Genomic DNA, 23326 nt, shown 5'->3' with positions numbered 1-23326 from the left:
TCTTGCGATCCTAAGAAAAAAGGAGAATTTGGTTCAATTTTGAGGGCTGGTTGATCGACGCCAGCCATGGGTTCGTTTTGGTTTGAATATGAGTGAACACGGGTTGAACACGAGCTCAACACGGTCGTTTCGGGTTGAACACCAGTTAATGAAGGTGGATTTAGGTATTCTTTTGGGTCGTTTTATATGTTTAGATGTGGCGTCGATTTGAAAATGAAGGCTCTGCGTAAAGAACCTGATGAAGAAGGTGGACCTTTGGGTTTTGTTTTTTGAGAAGATGTGAAGTTTTGATTTTGTTGCTGTTGTTGTGGTCAGGCAAATAGCTCTGATACCATAAAAAAAATCAGTTTTAGAGGTTTTGCCCTATATGTATATGTAGTTACTAAAAAGAAGACTCTTTAGGCTATGACTCTTGTACCCTCCTGTACTAATATTTCTCAATAAAGCACTTGAAGAAAATCAAACTTGGACACTAGAGAAGTTGCATCAAGAAAAGAAAGTGGTTAAATGCAAATAGGTGTACAAAATTAAATATAACTCGGATGGAACAATAGAACGTTATAAGCTGTGTCTTGTGGCAAAAGGGTACACTTATTTGAAAGGTCTAGATTATACTGAGACTTTCTCTCCTGTTGCTAAACTTACAACTGTTCATACTCTTTTAGCAGTTACTGCCATCAAAAACTGGATTCCATCAACTCAAGTTCATAATATTTTTCTTCATAGTGATCTAAATGAAGAAGTATATATGAAGCCCCCACTTGGTTATTTATCACCTGGTGATGATCGAGTTTGTTGTTTTTGCAAATCTTTATATGGTTTGAACCAAGCATCCATGTAATGGTTAGCCAAATGTTCTAACGCTATTCTCCGGTTTGGTTTCACTTTGACTAAACTTGACTGCTCCTTGTTGTTATTGCCATTAACGGTGACTCACATCTTACTTCTCTTAAGAAATATTTTAGAGTCCTGGTTTCGAATCAAGGATCTTGGCACTCTTAAATATTTTATCGGTCTTGAAGTTCCTACTCTCTTGAAAGGATTGTTCTATCACAACGAAAATATACGTTTGACATCTTGCACGAGGTGGGCATGCTGGATTCAAAACTCTGTCATTTCTCTAATGAACATAACCATAAGTTAGCACTTGATGACAGCTCTTTTCTTAATGATCCAGGTCCCTATCGTTACCTAGTTGGATGCTTGATTTATTTGACCATCTCCAGGCCTGATGTTTGTTATTCAGTGCATATCTTATCTGAGTTTATGAACCAACCTCGCCAAGAGCATTGGCAAGTTGCTATGAGCATATTACGATATCTTAAAGTGGCACCAGGTCAAGGAATTGTTTGGCTAAAATGCTAATTTGTCCTTGAACTTGGAATCAATGGGTAATTAACTCATATTTTAATTTTTTGGTCAATTTATCCAGCAACTTAGCAGAAAGTAGTCAATTTAATCAATTAAAAGATTTACTTAATATGAAAAGTTTAATTTGGTCCTTAAACTGCATACTATATGTCAAATTACATAAAAGTAGATTTTTATTGAATTAAAGTAAAATTATTTATTCTTAACATAATTTATTCATATTATTTAACAAAAATAATTAGATAATATTTTTAATTAAAAATGTTAAATTAAATAATATCGTCGAACTCATATAGAATTATGCTTTTATAAAATAAAATAAAACCTTATATTTTAGCAATATTTAGTCTTAGTTACTAATAAAAAATAATTTAATTAGTATGTGACTTGGTTTCGCATCTTCACCCGATAATAAATAATTTAAGAAATTAAAAGAATATTTTAAATAAGTTTTGGTAATATTAAATTAAATAATTTTATAAATGTCTGGCATTTCTTCTGGTCGAGATCCAGAAAGAGTTTGAGACTACAAAATTATTAACTTGTTATTTTATATTACAAGCTAAGACTAAATATTGACAGGATATAAGATTTTGTTCTAAATTTATAAAAGTATAATATTATATGAGTTTGGTAATATTATTTAATTTAAGCTTTTAATTAAAAATATCATCTAATTATTTATATTAGTTAGTAGAATAAATTATGTTAAAATTAGATAACTTTACTCTAACTTGATAAAAGTTATTTATTTTATAAAATTTCAAGTTAAGTATGAAACTTTAGGACCAAATTGAAACTTTTGTATGGACTAGGTAATTTGATTAGGGTGAATTGGCCAATTTTTCTAAGTTGCTGGATAAATTGGCTAGAAAATTAAAATATGAGCTAATTGCCTATTGGCTCCAAATTTAAGGGGGCAAATTGGCACTTTCACCAGAATGTTTTTATCCTCGACTAGTGCTTGTCTCTTTCAGCATATTGTGATTCTGACTTTGCTAGTTGTCCTTTCACTTGGTGTTCACTTAGCGGATACTTCATTTTCCTTGGACATTCCTCTACATAGGTTGAATATCGATCCATGGCCACCACTGCTTGTGCATTAATCTGGTTACAACAACTATTTTGTGATTTAACTGTACCTTACCCCTCTTCTATTCACCTTTATTGTGACAATCAATCTGTCATGTATATTGCTAATAATCTAGTCTATCACGAACAAATAAAACACATTGAAATAATTGTCATTTCATTTGTGATTACATCCAATAAGGCCTTCTTACTACCGGTACACTGTGTCTCAATATCATGTTGCTGATATTTTCACTAAGGCCTTGGGAAAGAAACCATTTCAACTTTAGTTGGCAAGTTGGGAATTCGAAATCTCTATGTTCCAACTTCAAGGGGCATATTGAAAACAAAGGTGGGAAGATCTGTAGAGATAAAGTGTGGTAACACCTAATAGGGTTGTATGGTGCATATAAAAGTAAGTCTAATCAGCAGACTTCAAGCGATAAGATGTGGGCATGTCTAATAGAGTTGTATGGTTCAAGTAGAGTAAGTTTAATCAGAAGACTTGTAGAGAGAAAATGTGGGCATAACGGAGATAAGTTTAATATGTATATCACTCGATGATAGGATTAAATAGAACTCTTATATTATGTAAATCTCCTTAATAATTAGGATTAGATAAAACTCTTGTTGTCACGACCTGATCTGTGGGCCCGTGACTGGCACTAGGGAATAGGTAGGCTTAAAGCTACCAAATCCTGTAGTAAGCCTGACTATTCCCTAACTCAATCAAATTGAGATCCAGACTCAATCTAAAGAACTTTTTCCACAATTAACCTTAAATTAACATGTATTATAAATTAAATTCGGCCTGCCAGCATAGTCAGGCGAGACTTGAATTTACAAGCCATTACAAAATGATAAATCTAAAATTCCTACTGTGGAGAATCTAGAATTTTAAAAGTTAACATACCAATGAAATCAGTTACATCTAACCCGAGGATGAAGGAGTCGGGCTGCTAGAGAAAAGAACTGCATAAACTAACCACACGTGAAAAACAGTAAAATTGAGACTGTCAATCTCGAGAGTGAGTTAAAATCATATATCCCAAAATGAATATAAATACTTAAATAAAATATTTGTTTAATTAAAATAAAATACGTGTCATGTTATGCTTCTGTAAAATAAAATAAATTTTATTTCATACTACGGGAAAGAGTACCTCAGTAGAAGCCTAGCCCCACTACTAACACTCTCAACTCTCTCATTCCAATAGAACTGGCGCCTAGACAGCGAAGCTCGACCAGGATCCTTAAATCCAGTCCGGTCACTTAATTATCACTAACAGTCTTAGCCTTTCGGCTCTCTCACTCTAATAAGACTGGCGCACAGAGAGCGAAGCTCGACTAGGGTCCTTAAGTCTAGTCTGGACATTTGAGTTTCCAAATAAGCCGGTGTCCAGAGAGAAATGCTCGACTAGGGACCTTTACCTCGGCAAACTCACTCTACTCAGCCCAGAGAGCAATGCTCGACCAGGGCAAGTGCTAAATTTATGTTTTTAAATTTACCCTTTTTACTATCTGTTTCAGATTCCTACTGCCGTCCTATCCTGAGTCAACACGTAATCAATAAGATCATAATGCAGAAAATCAAACATATATAAATAGTTATTAAATAAATAATTAAAAATATTAAATCATGTAATCAGAACTATTTCGTAAAAGCTTGGCATGACACAAGTAAACATATATATGACTTTAACTCACAGTTATGACGACATCCTAGCTCTGTTTCGATGCCTCGGTTGGAGCGAGCCGAACTGACAGAATTATCTAATCATGAAAATAATTAAATCAATAAAACATTTAACAATTAACCATAGGCCTAGACTCCTAGGACTGACTGTCTAAAAATTTTAATTCGGGTAAATTCTACTGAAAATTCGGTAGAACCTCCCCTAAATACGGACGTCTAACCCCCGTAAAATGGGTCTAGAACCTGCCAGAAAATACTTCAAATATTTCAACAACTATTTTTAACGGGAGTCGGGTCACCAAGACTTCATTGTTTTCCCAACTCCGCCACACATCACAAATCACGACTACTGGCCGACGGTCCGATAATTAATTATTTTAACTTCCAATATTTTTATAATTTTTAACACAATTCAATAAACACATAATTTTATTAATGAACTCTAAAATCAACGGCTAGAGAATTACCGAGATGCTTGATCACTCGGTCGACGATCCGAATGCACTAACAGACTCGAAATAACGCGCTGATGATGATTCCAGCTTTCGATCTTCTGATCTGACCCCCGATCATCCGGAGAGATTTATAGACGATCTCGGCCGTCGATTTTCAAACGTAGTCCGATCGCCGCGAAAACCGTGGTATTGGAAAGCTTGAGCTGAGGAGAGTCCAAATACGTCCTCTGATCGGCCAAAGCTCACCAGAACTCGTCGAAAAATGCCCAAGATCCCGGTTGCCCCCACTTTCTCTCTCCACCGTAAACTTCCAACTCCGGCCACCAAAAGCGTCACCACCACCTCCGAAATGAAGCTCAGGTCGAGGGGAGTTGATCGCCATCGAATCTCATATACCGATGCGTCGGAATGCCTTGACGATCGGCTGCGGCTTTCTTCGCTACCACTTCTGGCCGCTGTCACTGGCCACGACGACAACATGCTCTGCTTACCGCACCTCCTCCGGCCAAGCCCTAGGCTAGTCGGTCATGGATGGCACCCGAAGGTCCTTCTCCCCCTCTCCTTCTTCCCGACGCACCCCGATCTCCTTCCTTTTTCTTTCTTCTATATATCGACATTTGGTCATTGAATTTTTCTTCTTTGCCATTTAGTCCATTAACTTTTTAATCACTAACAATTTCGCTCTGCAATTCGATTAATCCTTAAACTTTTCTTTAGCTTTTCAATTAAGCCCATAACTATTTAATTTAGGCCAAATTAGAATTGTTAAAAATATAAAATTACTTATTTACCCTTGCTTTTAAATGTTAAATTACTAAAATACCCCTAGAGACATCTTTAATTACAATAATACCAACCATACAAATGTTCATTAAAATTCCATATATTAATAAAATTATATATTTTAACCCTTATTTCAAAACTAATCATCAATTTAATCCTAAAACTTAATTAACTTAATTAATCAATTTGCTAACTATTTTTCAATTAAAATCAACACCATTTGCTAATTAAAATTTATCACTCCCCAGTAAATTCTTTATAAAAATATTATTTACGATTCCTTTCATGACTTTCAAATATAGAAATTATTCATATATTCATATTGGGAAAAAATTAAATGACCAAAAATATAATCTATTTTTCAAAGAATTTACTTAATTAATTTCTTAAAAATCAGACTAATTAGATATAGAAAATACTCCCTTATTTTGTCTAGCATTAAAATTCTATCTAAATCATCCCAATTAAATCAAGTAAATATAAAATATAATTAATTTAAATAAAAACTCGTTATTAATTATTACTAATATTTTTATTATTATTAAAAGAAAAATTGTGGGTATTGCACTTGTATTTTGTAAATTCCCTTAATTACTTGGATTAGATTAAACTCTTGTATTATATAACATCTTTTCATCAATGAGAAGAAATATATGATTAATACAAGATTAAGGGAAAGGATGGGTCGGTCTGAGGAAGAAATTCTTATGACTTCTAGGACGCATCCATGGTGTATGGTGGCTTTGAAGAAAACAATAACGACAAATTGAACATGATTAATATAAGAAAACATTGAAAGGGATAAAGAAAATGGAAAGAGATAAAGAAAGAGTAATAATAGAGAAAGAAAAAAGAGTGAAAGAAATGGAAAAAAAAAAAGAGAAAAGAAGAAAGAAAGGAGAAATAAAAGCAATTATAGTTAGCGGATACTTCATTTTCCTTGGACATTCTCCAATCTCTTGGAAAAGCAAGAAATAGACAACAGTCCGGCGTTCCTCTATAAAGGTTAAATATCGATCCATGGTCACCACTGCTTGTGCATTAATCTGGGTACAACAGCTATTTTGTGATTTAATTGTACCTCACCCCTTTTTTATTAATCTTTATTGCAACAATCAAGCCGCCATATATTGCTAATAATCTAGTCTATCATGAACAAATAAAACATACTGAAATAATTGTCATTTCATTCGTGATTGCATCCAACAAGGCCTTCTTACTACCGGTACATTGTGTCTCAACATCATGTTGCTGATATTTTCACTAAGGCCTTGGGAAAGAAACCATTTCAACTTTAGTTGGCAAGTTGGGAATTTGAAATCTCCATGCCCCAACTTTAAGGGGCGTATTGAAAACTAAGGTGGACAGACCTGTAGAGATAAAGTGTGGGAACGCCTAATAGAGTTGTATGGTGCATATAAAAATAAATCTAGTCAGCAGACTTAAATAGATAAGATGTGGACACATCTAATAGAATTGTATGGTGCAAGGAGAGTAAGTTTAATCAGACGACTTGCAGAGAGAAGACGTGGGCATAACAGAGATAATTCTAATATGTATATCACTCGATGATAGGATTAAATAGAACTCTTATATTATGTAAATCTCCTTAATTATTGGGATTGGATAAAACTCTTGTATTGTGTAAATTCCATTATTTGCTTGGATTAGATTAAACTCTTGTATTATATAACATCTTTCCATCAATGAGGAGAAATATATAATTGATACAAGATTAACAAAAAAGATGGATAGGTTTGAGGAAGAAACTCTTATGACTTCTAAGACGCATCCATGGGTGGCTTTGAAGAAAAAAATAATGACAAATTGAACGGGATTAATATAAGAAAACATTGAAAGGGATAAAGAAAATGGAAAGAGATAAAGAAAGAGTAATACTAGAGAAAGAAAAAAGAGTGAAAGAAATGGAAAAAAAAGAGAGAAGTATACTAACGAGTTTATCAACTTTAATATACACATTCTATTAATCGCGTAAAATGGTTCGAGTTAAGGTCTAGTTTATTTTTATGGGGCTGAATTGTCATAATAGTGATATTCTTATGACTCTTCTTACTGCTTTTACTGATCTCAAACTCTCTGGTTTACTTGTGTCAATAAATAGAGGTCTATATTTTAATAATGTTTTATATTTATATCTTATGAATGAAAATCCATTTTAATTAAGAAAAATTATCTTGTCCGTGTACACCAGCAATGTTAAGAATGTAAATGAATAAAACTTTGATCACATAGATATGTACAATCTCTAATTATAATTTAATCTGCATAATTAGTTGTAGAGTCTATTTCATGACAGACAACAAAGTTGAGCTAAAAAAACTGGGAAAGAATGGTGCAAAAATTAATTTCTTAAATATTAAAATCATATGTGCTTTAAAGAGTACATATACACAAGCAACCAATTATGATATACCATATTTAGTATCCATATGAATAAATAACAATAATTTTTTGACAAGAAATATATTATTTTTACATATTATTCTATGAGAAATCAAATTGTAAGAAAGAAACCAATAAGAGACATCGAAAAGCAAACAATATTAGCAATTAGTTATAACTTAGTCGGTAGGCATCTTTGGGTTTGCTCATTTAAGCTAAGCTATCAAAACAAATGACAAAAATAGAAGCAAAAAATTTGCATAGAAACACCACCGCCTACTTCAATAAATAAAGCTTATTTTTTCTCCTATAAAAAGAATTATAAAGCAAAAGAGACACATTTATATTATTGCAATTTAACAAATTTTAAGCAAGAAAATAAGAAAAGAAAGTAAGCATGTATATATACCAAAAAGAGATGTCAATCAAAATACGTGTATGCTTACTATCTCTATTCTTATTCTTGACTTTTGTAGCCGAAGCTAATGTCAATGTCTTCAATGTAAGAAAATATGGTGCCTAAGCTGATGGCAAATATGATATCAGTAAGGTATAAATACACATTTCATTACTAAGATCTTTCTTAATATTTCTTGATCTTTTAGCTAAGAATCCTCAATTCTTTTTCCTTGTTAGGTGTTGTTAAGTGCTTGGAAAAATGCATGTGCAACAATGGGGTCAAACAAAATTGTAATTCCTAAAAGGGTATATTTCCTAAGTGAGGCAGATATAAAAGATCCTTGTAAAGGTGCCATAAGGTTTCAAGTTCGAGGAACGATAAAGGCACCAATTGACCCTAGTGCACATAGTAAAACAGACAGTTGGATTACCTTTTCATATATTGATCAATTCATATTAAACGGTGAAGGGACTTTTGATGGGCAAGGAGAAATTGCTTGGAAAAATAATAATTGTGGCCAAAATCTTAAATGCAACTCACTTCCAATTGTAAGTGTATCAAAACAATATCTTGCGCATATTTTTTATTTTACAAGATTGTTTTACAATGGTACTAACAAAACTTTTCCATATGTTTCTTATTCTTTTAAAAATTGCTCAGAGTTTAAGGTTCAATTTTATCACCAATAGCATTGTCCACGATATAGCTTCTATCCAGAGCAAGAATTTTCACGTAAATATTTTAGGATGCAAGAACCTCACCTTTCAAAACTTTACAATTACTGCACCTGCAACTAGTGCCAACACAGATGGTATTCATATCGGACGATCAAATGGGATCAACATTACTGATTCAAATATTAGCACTGGTGATGACTGTATCTCTCTTGGTGATGGTAGCCAACAGATACGTGTCACTAATGTTAGATGCAGACCCGGACATGGAATTAGTGTGGGGAGCTTAGGAAAGTTTAAGAATGAAGAACTAGTATCTGGATTTTTTGTAAAGAATTGCACCATCTCCAATACTACTAATGGAGTGAGAATAAAGACTTGGCCTGTATCATATGGTGGCACTGTATCTGATATGCATTTTAAAGATATTAAAATGGAAAATGTGTGGTATTACAAATTAAAGATTAGAGACTTTATTATACTAGCCCAAAAGCTCAAGAATGGTGATGGTAATTTAGCTAGTAAAAAATAATGGAGTAAAGAAAAAAAGATAAATACATAAATAATAGATTGAACGACAGATAAGAATATGTCGCTAAAACATTAAATAAGCAAAAAAATAAAAAAAAATTGATGGAAAATCTTATTTTAAAATTATTGACGAATTATTTCCTCGCTAATTGAATAAATAAGCGAGAAAATAAAAATATTGGGTGGGAATTATTTTTTAAAGTTCAATCCCGTCGCTAAGTAAATATATGAGTGGGAAGCTAAAAAGAAGGTGGGATAAAAAAAAATTTTAGCTACGATATTTTTATTCGTAGTAATTAGTAATAGACAATTTGTCACTAAAATCAGCGTAAAAATTTGGCGATGTAATTTGCAACAGAATAGTAACGAACTTTGTTTGTCGCAAATTTGTTGTGGATATTTAGTCATGAATCTGTTGCTAAAGAGAAAAAGTTTTCATAATGTTAATTCCATTGCAGATTCATTGTAAATTTGTTGCTAAATAGTCAAGGACCTCCCTCAATACTTTTTCTATCATTAGATGTTGACATATGCTAGCTTTCCAGCCTCAAATTCCATTCTTATTATATTTGATGCAGGAGTAAGAAATGAAGATTTTTATTCTAAGGATTAAATTTTTCCATTCAGGACCAATATAGGAATTTCTAATATGAACCAATACTATAATTATCTAAGGCTATAAGGTATTCACCTAGGGACAAATCAAGTAATTTTCTCCACAAGTACCACTCTAATAATCTTTTGTTAGGACAAATATGGTAATTCTCCATTGAGGACCTATAAGATAATTTACCACCTAAGGATCAATCATGCAATTTTCTCTGTAGGGACCTATATATATAGTTATTTTATGCCTAGGGACCGTTCTGATAATTATCCACTAAGGACCAAATAGTAATAGTCCAATCTCAACTAATCCATCTAGTAATTATATATTTAGGGACCAATCTAGTAATTTTCTATCAGGATTAGTTTAGTAATTGTCTAACCATGTACAGTTAGGCAATCTTTCATATAGGACCAAACAATTTTACAATCAGGGTCCTATATGGTAATTTTTACAACTAGGCACTAAATATGTAATTTTACAAGAGATCTATTTAGTAATTTTCTAGCTAGGTACTTATTTAGTAGTTTTCAATATGGGGACTTATTTGATAATTTTTATTAGGGTCTAACTAGTATTTTTTTTATCAAGGACCAATATATTAATTTTCCTTTAAGAGCCTATCAAGTAATTTTATATCCAGGACTGTTGTGGTAAACTTACATGCAGGGACTTGTTAGGTAATTTTATCAGGACCAACATGGCAATTTTACATCCAAGGACCTATTCAATTATTTTCCATTATGGTCCTATTTGGTGATTTTGCATATAAGGACCTAGTCATTAGTTTTCTATCTATGGCCTAAGCAATAATTCTTCGTCTAGGAGCAATATGGTAATCTTTCGGTACAATATTATAATTCCCTTTAATGCTTATTAGGTAGTTGTCCATTCAAGGACTTATCATGTACTTTGTCATGATGGACCAATTCATTAATTTTCCATTAAGGAGTAGTTGGTTAGTTTTTTATCCAAGGACTTGTCAAGTAATTTATAGTCTAGGGCTTATGTCGTGATTTTCTTTAGGGACCATTCTAATAATTTTCAAACTATGCCACAATGACCAATCTAGTCATTTTCCTTCTAGGACTTATTAGGTATTTTTCAATCCAAGATTTGTTAGGTAATTTACTATTAAGGTACCTATGTAGTAAATTTTCCTTAAAGACCAATATGATAATCTGTTGAGGAATAATTACTCTTTCTCAGAGTGAATGTCTTATTCTATACATACTTTATTTCTATCAAATTTTCCAGTAGGTTTCTTTTAGTGATACTTGCTAGTTAAAGTAATAAAATAAATGGTTAATTAATTTATTCTCCTTGAGGTTTAACCAATTATGCTATTAGCTCTCTCTATTTTTAATAATTAATTATAACATCCATCTTATTTAGTAAAATTAACTAGTATATTTTTCTGGTAAATTTTTTATTAATGCATTCATTAGTGTTTTTCAAATTGGATTGGACTAACCAGTTCAACCGGGTACATGTGAGCAAAGTCAACCCGAAACGAAAAACTAAACCAACCAACTAGTTCTGTTTAGCTCGATTTGATTATCTTTAAGGTTTGGTTCGATTCGGTTTGAAAATAGATAAACCAAAAAATACTTTAGTTCAGTTTTTGTTCAAAAACATTTGATTATATCCAAATTGATCGAAATTTTTATAAACCTTAAACAAATTGGCCAAATGCATATTTATGTGTCTGAACTTTGGTCATTTAGTCACTTTAATACTTTAATACTTTAACTTTTGATTTAACTTAATAGACACTTGAATTTATTTTTGTGTTATTTTAACACTCTTTGACATGTGCCTTTTGTGGATGGCGGTTTCAAGCGCGCATTTAAGTGGTTTTAGCAACTACGGCACTACAAGGCTTTTCGGCCTAGTTGGGAATATGCAAACTAGTAACAGAGACTAGCAGGGAGATAGGAGTAGCCACCTAGGGAATTCATCAGGACACTTGTCACGATCCCACCTGTGGGCCCGTGACCGGCACTAGGGAATGGGTAGGCGTAAGGCCATTGAATCCCGTAGTAATCCCGATACTCACTGACTTAAATAAATCTCATCTCATTTAATATTATTGATGCCACAATTTATCGTAACCATTAAATTTTACACAATTAATTCGGTTTGCCAGAAGAATTAGGCGAGACCCAAAACTACAAAGAATTACAACAGATAAGTCTATTAATTCTACTGCAGAGAATAAGATTTTACAAGTTAACATACCAAATAAATTACATCACCCGATGATAAAGGAGTCAGGTTACTAGATAAGAGTCGCGGGAAGACTAACAGTCACAGATCTGAAAAACAGTAAAATTGGGACTATCAGTCTCGAGAGTGAGTTAAAATCATATATCTAAAAACAGTTGCAAACACTTCAATAATATATTTATTTAATTTGAAATAACTACTAAGTAATGCAAAAATAAACGTGTCATGTCATGCTTAAATTAAATAAAATAATTTCTTATCACTACAGGATGCAGTACTTCAGTAGAACCCTAATTCCAACACTAACATCTCGATCAATCTCAACATTGACATCTCGACTAATCTCAGCTCTAACACCTCGACTCTCTCATTCTAATAGAACTGGCGTCCAGAGACCAAAGCTCGACTAGGGTCCTTAACTCCAGTCCGGTCACTTGACTTAATATTCACTATCAGCCTTAGCCTTTCGGCTCTCTTATTCCAATAAGACTGGCGCCCAGAGAGCGAAGCTCGACCAGGGACCTTACCTCCAATCTGGTCACTTAGGTTTTCCAAATAAGCAGGCGCCCAAAGAGCAATGCTCGACTAGGGACCTTTACTCCGGCAAATACACTCTACTAAGCCCAGATAGCGATGCTTGACCAGGGCAAGTCCTAAACTTTCCTTTTAAATTTACCATTTTACCCTTTTTCCATCACTCACGGATTTATACTGATGCACTCATCAAATTACTACGTTCTACTACCGTCCCGTCCCGAGTCAACACAAAATCGATAAATTCAGTGATGACGAACATGATATATATGAATGGTAATAAAAAAGCATGATGTATATATATGAATAATAATTAAATGAATAATTCAGACTTGTAATTAATTAATCACGATAACTATTTAAAATTATGCATGACATGTGCATAACAGATATATGACTTTAACTCACAGCTTTGACGACCTCTTAGCTCTGCTTTGATGCCTTGGGCGGAGCGAGCCGAACTAACAGATTTATCTAATCACGGAAAACAATTTATCAATAACACTGAAACAATTGATAATTAACCCTAGATCTAGATTCCTAGAACTGACTGTCTAAGAATCTCGACTTGGGTAAATTCTAACGAAAATTCCGCAGAACCTCCCCTATAATATGGACATTTACCTCCCGTAGAAACGGGTCCAGGACTTGCCAAAAAAACACTTCAAATAATTAACAATTTAATACAACCGGAGTCGGGTCCCCAAGACTTCACTATTTTTCCCGACTCCCCCACACAACACAATTCACAACTATGGCAGGCATTCCGACAAACAATTATTTTAACTCATAAATATTTTTTAATACACAACACAATTCAATAAAAACATAATTATACTAAAGAATTTCCAAAATCAACGGGCCAGAGAAAAAAATTACCGAGATGCTTGATCGCTCGGTCGACTCGCCTCCAGCCGCCGGAGTTCGATCGACGATCCTAACACACCATCAGACTTGAAACGATGCGCTGATGACAATCCCTGCTTTCGATTTCTGATCCGACTCCCGATCATTCGAAGAGATTTACGGACGATCTCGGCCGTCGATTTGCAAATGGAGTCCGATCGCCATGAAACTGGTGTCATTACGAAGCTTGAGCTGAGGAGAGTCGGAATATGACCTCCGATCATCCATCCCCCGCTGGAGCTCGCCGAAAAATGTTGGTTGCCCCCTACTTTCTCTCTCCACCGGATCTTCCGTCTCCGACCACCATTGGTGTCACCGCTGCTGCCAAAAGAAAGCTCTCGCCGAGGGGAGCCGATCGCCACCGGTAAATGACAAGGCCGCCAAAAGAGGTGAGCGTCTGAAGGCCGCCATCTTATCGCGATCCTCATTGCGCTAGTCGATGCCAACCGCTTGTCGACCCAGGGCGATCGACCGGACGCACTCTTCCTCAGCCCTTCTTCTTCTTCCGGTCTCCCTCTCTCTCCCCGATTCTTTTCTTCTTTTCTTCTTCTCCATATCGTCATTTAGTCCCAGAAGTTTTTTTCTTACCTTTTGATCCCTCAACTTTTTAATTACAACAATTTCACCCAGCAAAATTTTCAATTAACCCCTAAACTTTTCTTTAGCCTTTCAATTAAGCCCCTAACTATTTAATTTAGGCCAAATTAGAATTATTGAAAATACACAATTACATATATACCCTTGTCGACATATTTATTTATAAAAATACCAAACAAACAAATTTTCTTTAAACCCCCATAATAATAAAATTATACTTTTAATCCTCATCCCAAAATAAATTTTCAATTTAGTCCTAACACACCATTAATTTAATTAATCAATTTGCAGACTATTTTCCAACTTAAAATTTAATACCACTAGCTAATTAAAATACCAATTTCTCCAAAAATTCTTTTATAAAAACATCCTTTACAAATTCTTCCATAATTTTCTAATATATAATTTTATTTATATATATTTTATATACATTTGGGGAAAATTTGAATAACCAAAATATAATTTATTTCTCAAATAATTTACTTAATTAATTTCTTAAAGATCCAACTAATTGGATATAGAAAAAATAACTCCTTTAATTGTCTAACATTAAAATTCCACTTAATTAATTCCAATTTAAACCAAATAAAAATAAAATAAAATTAATTTAAATAAAAACTCAGTTATTAATCATTATTAATATTATCTTTATTAAAGAAAAATTTCGGGTATTACAACACTTTTACTAATGAATGACATTTCTCGATCCATAAGGAAGCTTACGTCACAAATCCAGAGATTGATCTGGAAGCCGACTTCCCTATTCAATCTCTGGAAGCCGACTTCCCTATTTGTGTATCTTTGTCTTTAATTTTATTATTTAACGGGTTATTCCCTATAAATGCAACAGTTATATTTCTACACATTAAGTACTATAGCATGTGAGGTCCAGTTAAACTAATGGAGATGTTACCATCAATTCATATATCAAATCAAGTCATGTTCTTTACATCCCTTCTTTCTCTTGCAACCCTATTTCAATAAGCAAATTAACCAATGTCCTAAATTGTGTTGCTTATCTTTTCCCTCCTTTTGTGTCTTACAGGACCTAGCCACAAGGAAGCTTATTGGCATTGGTGATCTCATAGATGGTCTTTATTATTTTCGAGCACTTAATATTGCTATGGTTTTACCAAATTTTACAATGATGTGAGCCTTATTTTATAGCACCAACGACTTGGTCATTTATCTTTTGATATAATGTCTTTAATCAATAGTTTGAATCTTTATAATGTGAAGAATTTTAATAATTTTTGTGATACTTTTCATCGAGCTAAACAAGTTTGTCACCCTTTTCCTACTGATTCTATTAAAACTCAGAATGCTTTTGATTTAATTCATTACAATGTTTTGGGGCCTTATCAAACTCCATCTATATTTGGTGCTCATTATTTCTTGTGTAACACCCGGAATTTTTATATATTTAATAATGAGTTTTTATTTAAGTTAATTTTAGCTTCATTATTATTGGGTTTAATTTGAAATGATTATATTTTGGTTATTCAAATTTTTTTTTTCCAAATGCATATTTATATAAGTAAAATTATATATTGGAAAATTATGGTAGAATTGTAAAGGATGTTTATAAAAGAATTTTGGGAAAATTGGTATTATAATTGATTAGTAGTATTAAATTTTAAGTTGGAAATTGATTATTTAATTTAATTGTGTGTTAGGACTAAATTGGAAATTTATTTTGGAATAAGGATTGAAAGTATAATGTTATTTTTATGGGGTTTTAATGGAAATTTGTGAGCTTGGTATTTTTGTAAATAAATATGTCGGTCAGGGGTATTTATGTAATTATGTATTTTCAATAATTTGGATTTGACCCAAATTAAATAGTTAGGGGCTTAATTGAAAGGCTAGAAAGAAGTTTGGGGGTTAAATTGGAATTCTGCGGGATGAAATTGTAAGTAATTAAGAAAGTTGAGGGACCAAATTGTAATAAAAAAAAGTTCAGGGGTCAAATGTCGATATTGAAAGGAATGGAAATCGGGGAGAGAGAAAAGAAAGAAGGAAGAAGAAGAAAGGGATGAGAGAGAGAGCCGGCCGTCCATGGTGGATGACGGAGCCAGGAGGCTGTGGTTGACGTCGGAAGCAGAAGGCGAGCACGATGGTGGCGTGGAGGCGTAGCGGCCGGAATCGCGCGACGGTGGCGGCTGGCGTCGTTCGGCCGATCCGGTGGCGATCGGCCCTTGAGAGCTTCCGGCAGCGGCGGTTTTAGTGGCGGAGGAGAGTTCGCGGTTGATGGCAACCGTGTTTTGGGCTTTTCCGGCGAGCTCCCGTGGAGGATGGATGATCGGAGGATGTATCCCGACTCTCCTCAAGCTCGCGATGGCACCGGTTTCGTGGGCGATCGGGCTTCGTTTGCAAATCGACGGCCGTGATCGTCCGCAAAATTTCTCCAGACGATCGAGTGTCAGATCGAAAAATCGAAAGTGGAATCATCGTCAACGCGTCGTTGTGAGTCCAATGGTGTGCTGATCGTCGATCGAACTCCGGCGGCCGGAGGCGAGTCGACCGAGCGTCTCGGTAATTTTCTTTGGCCCGTTAATTTTAGAAATTCTTGGTTTAATTGTGTCTATTGGATTATATTGAGTACTTGATGATATTTGTGAGTCAAAATAATTGTCCGCCGGTTCGCCTCAGTATTTTTGTCTTTGTGTGGCTGGTCGGAAATAGTGAAGTTTGGGGCACCACCCTATTGTTTGAATCGTTAAGTATTTGAAGTGTTCTTCCGGCAGTCCTGGACCCGCTTTTACTGGGGTAATGTTCGTGTTGTAGGGGAGGTTCGCCGATTTTCGTGAGAATTCTCCCAGTCGAGATTCTAGAGTCTAGACCTAGGATTAATGATCGATTGTTTCGGCTTTGATAAATTGTTTTCCGTGATTAGATGATCTCCGCATGCTCGCTCGCTCCAGAGGCACCGGAGAGCTGGAGGTCGCCAGTCCTGTGAGTTAAAGTCATTTAATCATTGCACTATTGCTAAGTCCGATTTTAATATGCTATTTTGGAAGTTTATGTTTAACATGGTTACTAATATCTCAACGTAATTAATTTTACTGGATTATTAATTATTGAAGATAATATGAGTATTATTATAGTAATGTTATAATAATTCCAAATATTATCGATTTCCGATGTTTTACTCTTAATTGTTAATCATTAATTTGATATGGTTGAATGACTTCATTATACAATGATATTTATTAAATGGATGATTGTGTCTTGGGAAACGTGGCTTGTAGAACATGCCACTTTGATGGGTTACATCGGACGCGCATAGGTAATGATCATGGACATGTAATAAGATTTTCATGGGTTTGCCCGGTCGAGCATGGCTCTCAGGCTGATTTGTAAATTGTCGAGGTAAGGTCCCTGGTCGAGCATTGCTCTTGGCCGGCTTATTTGGATACTTAAGTGACCGGAGGTAAGGTCCCTGGTCGAGCATTACTCTCGGCCTTATTGGATTAAGAGAGCCGAATGGCTACTAGATTTCTTATTTGGATATTTAAGTGACCGGACTGGAGGTAAGGTCCCCGGTCGAGCATTGCTCTCGGCCAGTCTTATTGGATTAAGAGAGCCGAATGGCTACTAGATTTTGGAGTTTAGGGTTCTACCGAGCCACTCGTCCCGTAAAAGTAAAAATATATTTTTATTTATTCATTTATTAATTTATTGTGGTATGATTATAATATGAATTGTATTTACATGCATGGTTGATATTTTGATTTTAATGATTAATATTTTATGTGAAGGAAATAGTAGGGTATGATTATAGTATGGTTTGATATGCTGATTTGAATAATCTATGTTTTCTGAGAAGAAGCAATAGTCCCTAGATTATTTGATTTTAACTCACTCTAGACCGGCGTCTCCATTTATGTTTTTTCAGATTCGGACTTAGTTCTCGCGACTCTTATTCAAGAATCCGACTCCTTCATCATCAGGTGATGTATTTGATTTGGTATGTAAATTGGTAAATCTTAGATTCTCCGCAGTAGTAATAGTAAATGTATCAGTTGTAAATTTTCTGAGCTTCGGGTCTCGCCTAGTTTTTCTGGTAGATCGAAGTAATTTTGTAAAGTTTAACTATTAAGATAAATTGTGGCTTTAATAATATTAATTTGAGATGAGATTTGTTTAAATCAGTGAGTGTCAGGCTTACTACAGGTTTCGGTGGCCTTAAGCCTACCCATTCCCTAGTGCCGGTCACGGGCCCACGGGTGGGGTCGTGACATCTTGAGTATCATTGATGATCACACTAGAACTACATAGGTATATTTGATAAAAACAAGAGTGAGGTTGATCATTTGTTAACATCTTTTACTACCATGATATATAAACTATTCAATTGTCATGTTAAGCAGATTCAGAGTGATAATGGGACAGAATTCATTGCTCATAAATTTCAACACTTTGCTAACAAAATAGGATCATCCAACATTTTTCTTATATTTCTATCCCTCAATAAAATGGGGTTGTAGAGCGTAAACATCGATACCTCCTTAAAGTTGCAGGAGCTTTAAGATTTCAAGCAGGATTACCGATTAAATTTTGGGGTGAGTGTATCCTCACCGCAGCCTACTTGATTAATTACACTCCCAAACCTCTCTTATCTGAAAAGAGTCCTTATGAAGTATTATTTTCACATAGACTAAATTATTTGCATCTTATAGTGTTCATTTTTGTCTTTGTTAAAGTGGCACCAGGTCAAGGAATTGTTTGGCTAAAATTCCAATTTGTCCTTGAACTTGGAATCAATGGGTAATTAGCTCGTGTTTTAATTTTTTGGTCAACTTATCCAGCAACTTAGCAATAAAATAGTCAATTTAACCAATTAAAAGATTTACTCAATATGAAAAGTTCAATTCGGTCCTTAAACTTTATACTAAATGTCAAATTACATAAAAGTAGATTTTTATTGTATAAAGTAAAATTATTTATTTTTAACATAATTTATTCATATTATTTGACAAAAATTATTAGATAATATTTTTAATTAAAAATATTAAATTAAATAATATTGCCGAACTCATATAGAATTATGCTTTTATAAAATAAAATAAAATCTTATATTGTAGCAATATTTAGTCTTAGTTGCTAATAAAAAAATAATTTAATTAGTATGTGACTTCGTCTTGCATCTTCACCCAATAATAAATAATTTAAAAAATTAAAAGAGTATCTTAAATAAGTTTTGGTAATATTAAATTAAATAATTTTATAAATGTTTGGCATTTCTTCAGATCAAGATCCAGACACAGTTTGAGACTATAAAATTATTAACTTATTATTTTCTGTTATAAACTAAGACTAAATATTGATAAAATATAAGATTTTCTTCTAAATTTATAAAAGCATAATATTATATGAGTTTGGTAATATTATTTAATTTAAGCTTTTAATTAAAAATATCATCTAATTATTTGTATTAGTTAGTTAGAATAAATTATGTTAAAATTAGATAACTTTACTCTAACTTGATAAAAGTTATTCTTTTTTATAAAATTTCAAATTTAGTATGAACCTTTAGGAGCAAATTGAAACTTTTGTATGGACTAGGTAATTTGATTCGGGTGAATTGGCCACTTTTGCTAAGTTGCTGGACAAATTTGCTAGAAAATTAAAATATGAGCTAATTGCCTATTGGCTCTAAATTTAAGGGGGCAAATTGGCACTTTCACCATAATATTTTTATCCTCGACTAGTGCTTGTCTCTTTCAGCATATTGTGATTCTGACTTTGCTAGTTGTCCTCTCACTCGGTGTTCACTTAGCGAATACTTCATTTTCCTTGGACATTCTCCAATCTCTTGGAAAAGCAAGAAACATACTACAGTCTGGCTTTCCTCTATAAAAGTTGAATATCGATCCATGGTCACCACTGCTTGTTCATTAATTTGGACACAACAGCTATTTTGTGATTTAACTGTACCTCACCCCTCTTTTATTCACCTTTATTGCGACAATCAAGCCGCCATATATTGCTAATAATTTAGTATATCATGAACAAATAAAACATATTGAAATAATTTTCATTTCATTCGTGGTTGCATCCAATAAGGCCTTCTTAATACTGGTACATTGTGTCTCAACATCATGTTGCCGATATTTTCACTAAGGCCTTGGGAAAGAAACCATTTCAACTTTAGTTGGCGAGTTGGGAATTCGAAATCTCCATGCCCCAACTTCAAGGGGAGTATTGAAAACTAAGGTGGACAAACCTGTAGAGATAAAGTGTGGGAACGCCTAATAGAGTTGTATGGTGCATATAAAAATAAATCTAGTCAACAGACTTAAATAGATAAGATGTTGACACATCTAATAGAGTTGTATGGTACAAGTAGAGTAAGTTTAATCAGAAGACTTGCAGAGAGAAGACGTGGGCATAATAGAGATAATTCTAATATGTATATCACTCGATGATAGGATTAAATAGAACTCTTATATTATGTAAATCTCCTTAATCATTGGGATTAGATAAAACTCTTGTATTGTGTAAATTCCATTATTTGCTTGGATTAGATTAAACTCTTATATTATATAACATCTTTCCATCAATGAGGAGAAATATATGATTGATACAAGATTAACAGAAAATATGGATAGGTCTGAGGAAGAAACTCTTATGACTTCTAAGACGCATCCATGGGTGGCTTTGAAGAAAACTGTAACACCCGGAATTTTTATATATTTAATAATGAGTTTTTATTTAAGTTAATTTTAGCCTCATTATTATTGGGTTTAATTTAAAATGATTATATTTTGGTTATTCAAATTTTTCCAAATGCATATTTATATAAGTAAAATTATATATTGGAAAATTATGGTAGAATTGTAAAGGATGTGTTTATAAAAGAATTTTGGAAAAAATTGATTATTTAATTTAATTGTGTTAGGACTAAATTGGAAATTTATTTTGGAATAAGGATTGAAAGTATAATTTTATTTTTATGGGGTTTTAATGGAAATTTGTGAGTTTGGTATTTTCGTAAATAAATATGCTCGGTGGGTATTTTTGTAATTGTGTATTTTCGAATTCTAATTTGGCCCAAATTAAATAGTTAAGGGCTTAATTGATAGGCTAAAAAGAAGTTTGGGGGTCAAATTTAAATTCGCAGGATGAAATTGTAAGTAATTAAGGAAGTTGAGGGACCAAATTGTAATAAGGAAAAGTTCGGGGGCCTAATGTCGATATTGAAAGAAAAAGAAGTCGGGGAAGAAGAAAGGAGGAGAGAGAGCGGCCGGGAGAGAAGGGAAGTTGCGCGTCGAGGCGTGGGCGATTGGTAGAGCGGGCGTGCAGCCAACGGCAGCGGCAGCGGGGGAATCGCGGTGGCGGCTTCAGGCGTGTTTTCGGCGTTGTTGGCCGAGTTGGGTGGCGATCGGCTCCTCCGGCGAGCTTTTTAGCCATGACGGCCGATGGTGGCCGGAAGCGGAAGATCCGTGGAGAGAAAATGGTGGCAGGCTTTTTTCGGCGAGATCCATGGAGGAGGGACGATCGGAGGATGTATCCCGACTCTCCTCACCAAGCTTCGCGATGGCACCGGTTTCGTGGCGATCGGGCTTCGTTTGTGAATCGACGGTCGAGATCGTCCGCAAATTTCTCCGGATGGTCGGTGTCGATCGAAAATCGAAGCGAGGATCGTCATCGGTAGCGTCGTTGTGAGTCCGATGGTGTGTTCGGATCGTCGATCGGACTCGTGAGGCGAGTCGACCGAGCGACCGGCCGCCTGGTAATTTTCTTTAGCCCGTCCATTTTTTAGAAATTCTTAGTTTAATTGTGTCTTTTGGTTTATATTGTGTATTTGATGGTATTTGTGGGTCAAAATAATTCATCGGTTTGCCTTGTGTTTTGTCTTTGTGTGAGTCGGAAATAGTGAAGTTTTGGGACCCGACTCCGTTGTTTTAATTGTAAGTATTTGGAGTATTTTTCCGGCAGTCCTGGACCCGTCTTTACGGGGGGTAATGTTCGTGTTGTAGGGGAGGTTCTGCCGGATTTTGGTAGAATTCTCCGAGTCGAGATTCTTACCCTAGGAATCTAGACCTAGGATCTATTGTAATTGTTTCATCGTTTTGATAAATTGTTTTCCGTGATTAGATGATCAGTCTGTTCGGCTCGCTCCTACCGAGACACCTAAGCTGAGCTAGGAGGTCGCCTAATTCTGTGAGTTAAAGTCATATATCGTTTACGCACGTGTCATGCATAAAATTTGATTTGCTCGAGAATATTTATTTGCAATTTCAATTTTTCATTCAATTATTATTATTATCATTTGCATGATGCTTTTAGTTACTATTTAAATATGTTTTTCCTTTATTACCAATTTTAATATTGCATGATGACTCAGGATGGGACGGCAGTAGAACATAGGAGTTGGATGAGTGTCCAATATAATATGAGAGAGATAAGAAAAAGGTAAAGAGGTAAAAATTTTGAGAAAGAAAGATTAGGACCGGCCCTGGTCGAGCATCGCTCTCCGGGCTTAGTAGAGTGTGGTTGCCGGAGTAAGGTCCCCGGTCGAGCATTGCTCTCGGCTTATTTGGATATTTAAGTGACCGGAGGTAAGGTCCCCGGTCGAGCTTTGCTCTCGGGCAGTCTTATTAGATTAAGAGAGTCGAATGGCTATTAGATTTCTTATTTGGATACTTAAGTGACTGACCGGAGGTAAGGTCCCCGGTCGAGCTTTGCTCTCGGGGCGCCACCTTATTGGATAAGAGAGCCAAAAGGCTAAGGCCGAGAGTTGAGTGGCCGGTGGAGGTAAGGTCCCCGGTCGAGCTTTGCTCTCTGCCGATTCCATTGGAATGAGAGGTTTGAGATGATAGAGTTGAGGTTAGTTGAGACATAAGTGTTGAAATAATCGAGATTTTAGAGTTGGGATTAGAGTTCTAACAAGTACTGTCCCGTTGCATGTGGAATAAATTTTGTTTAAGCATGGCATGACACATATGTTTTAACATGACACGTATGGTTCGCGTGATTTATTAATTATTTTAAAATTAAATGAATGTGACATTGAGATATTTGAAACTGTTTTAGATGTATGATTTTAACTCACTCTAGACT

General features: G+C 34.5%; 1 protein-coding gene across 1 annotated transcript; it reads left to right on the top strand.

The window, feature by feature from the left end:
* The first annotated feature begins 213 nt into the window (after positions 1-213).
* Positions 214-15337, top strand: LOC107262088 (exopolygalacturonase-like). Its single transcript, XM_048378400.1, has 6 exons — positions 214-247; positions 585-790; positions 8416-8727; positions 8840-9297; positions 13352-13383; positions 15303-15337. Exons 1-6 carry the CDS (start codon positions 214-216, stop codon positions 15335-15337), a joined length of 1077 nt encoding a protein of 358 aa, XP_048234357.1.
* Positions 15338-23326: the final 7989 nt, after the last annotated feature.

The sequence above is a fragment of the Ricinus communis genome, chromosome 8 (genome assembly GCF_019578655.1).
Source record: "Ricinus communis isolate WT05 ecotype wild-type chromosome 8, ASM1957865v1, whole genome shotgun sequence".
Lineage (NCBI taxonomy): Eukaryota > Viridiplantae > Streptophyta > Magnoliopsida > Malpighiales > Euphorbiaceae > Ricinus > Ricinus communis.
Note: the sequence above shows the minus strand (reverse complement) of the source record. Positions and strands in the feature narration are given on the sequence as shown.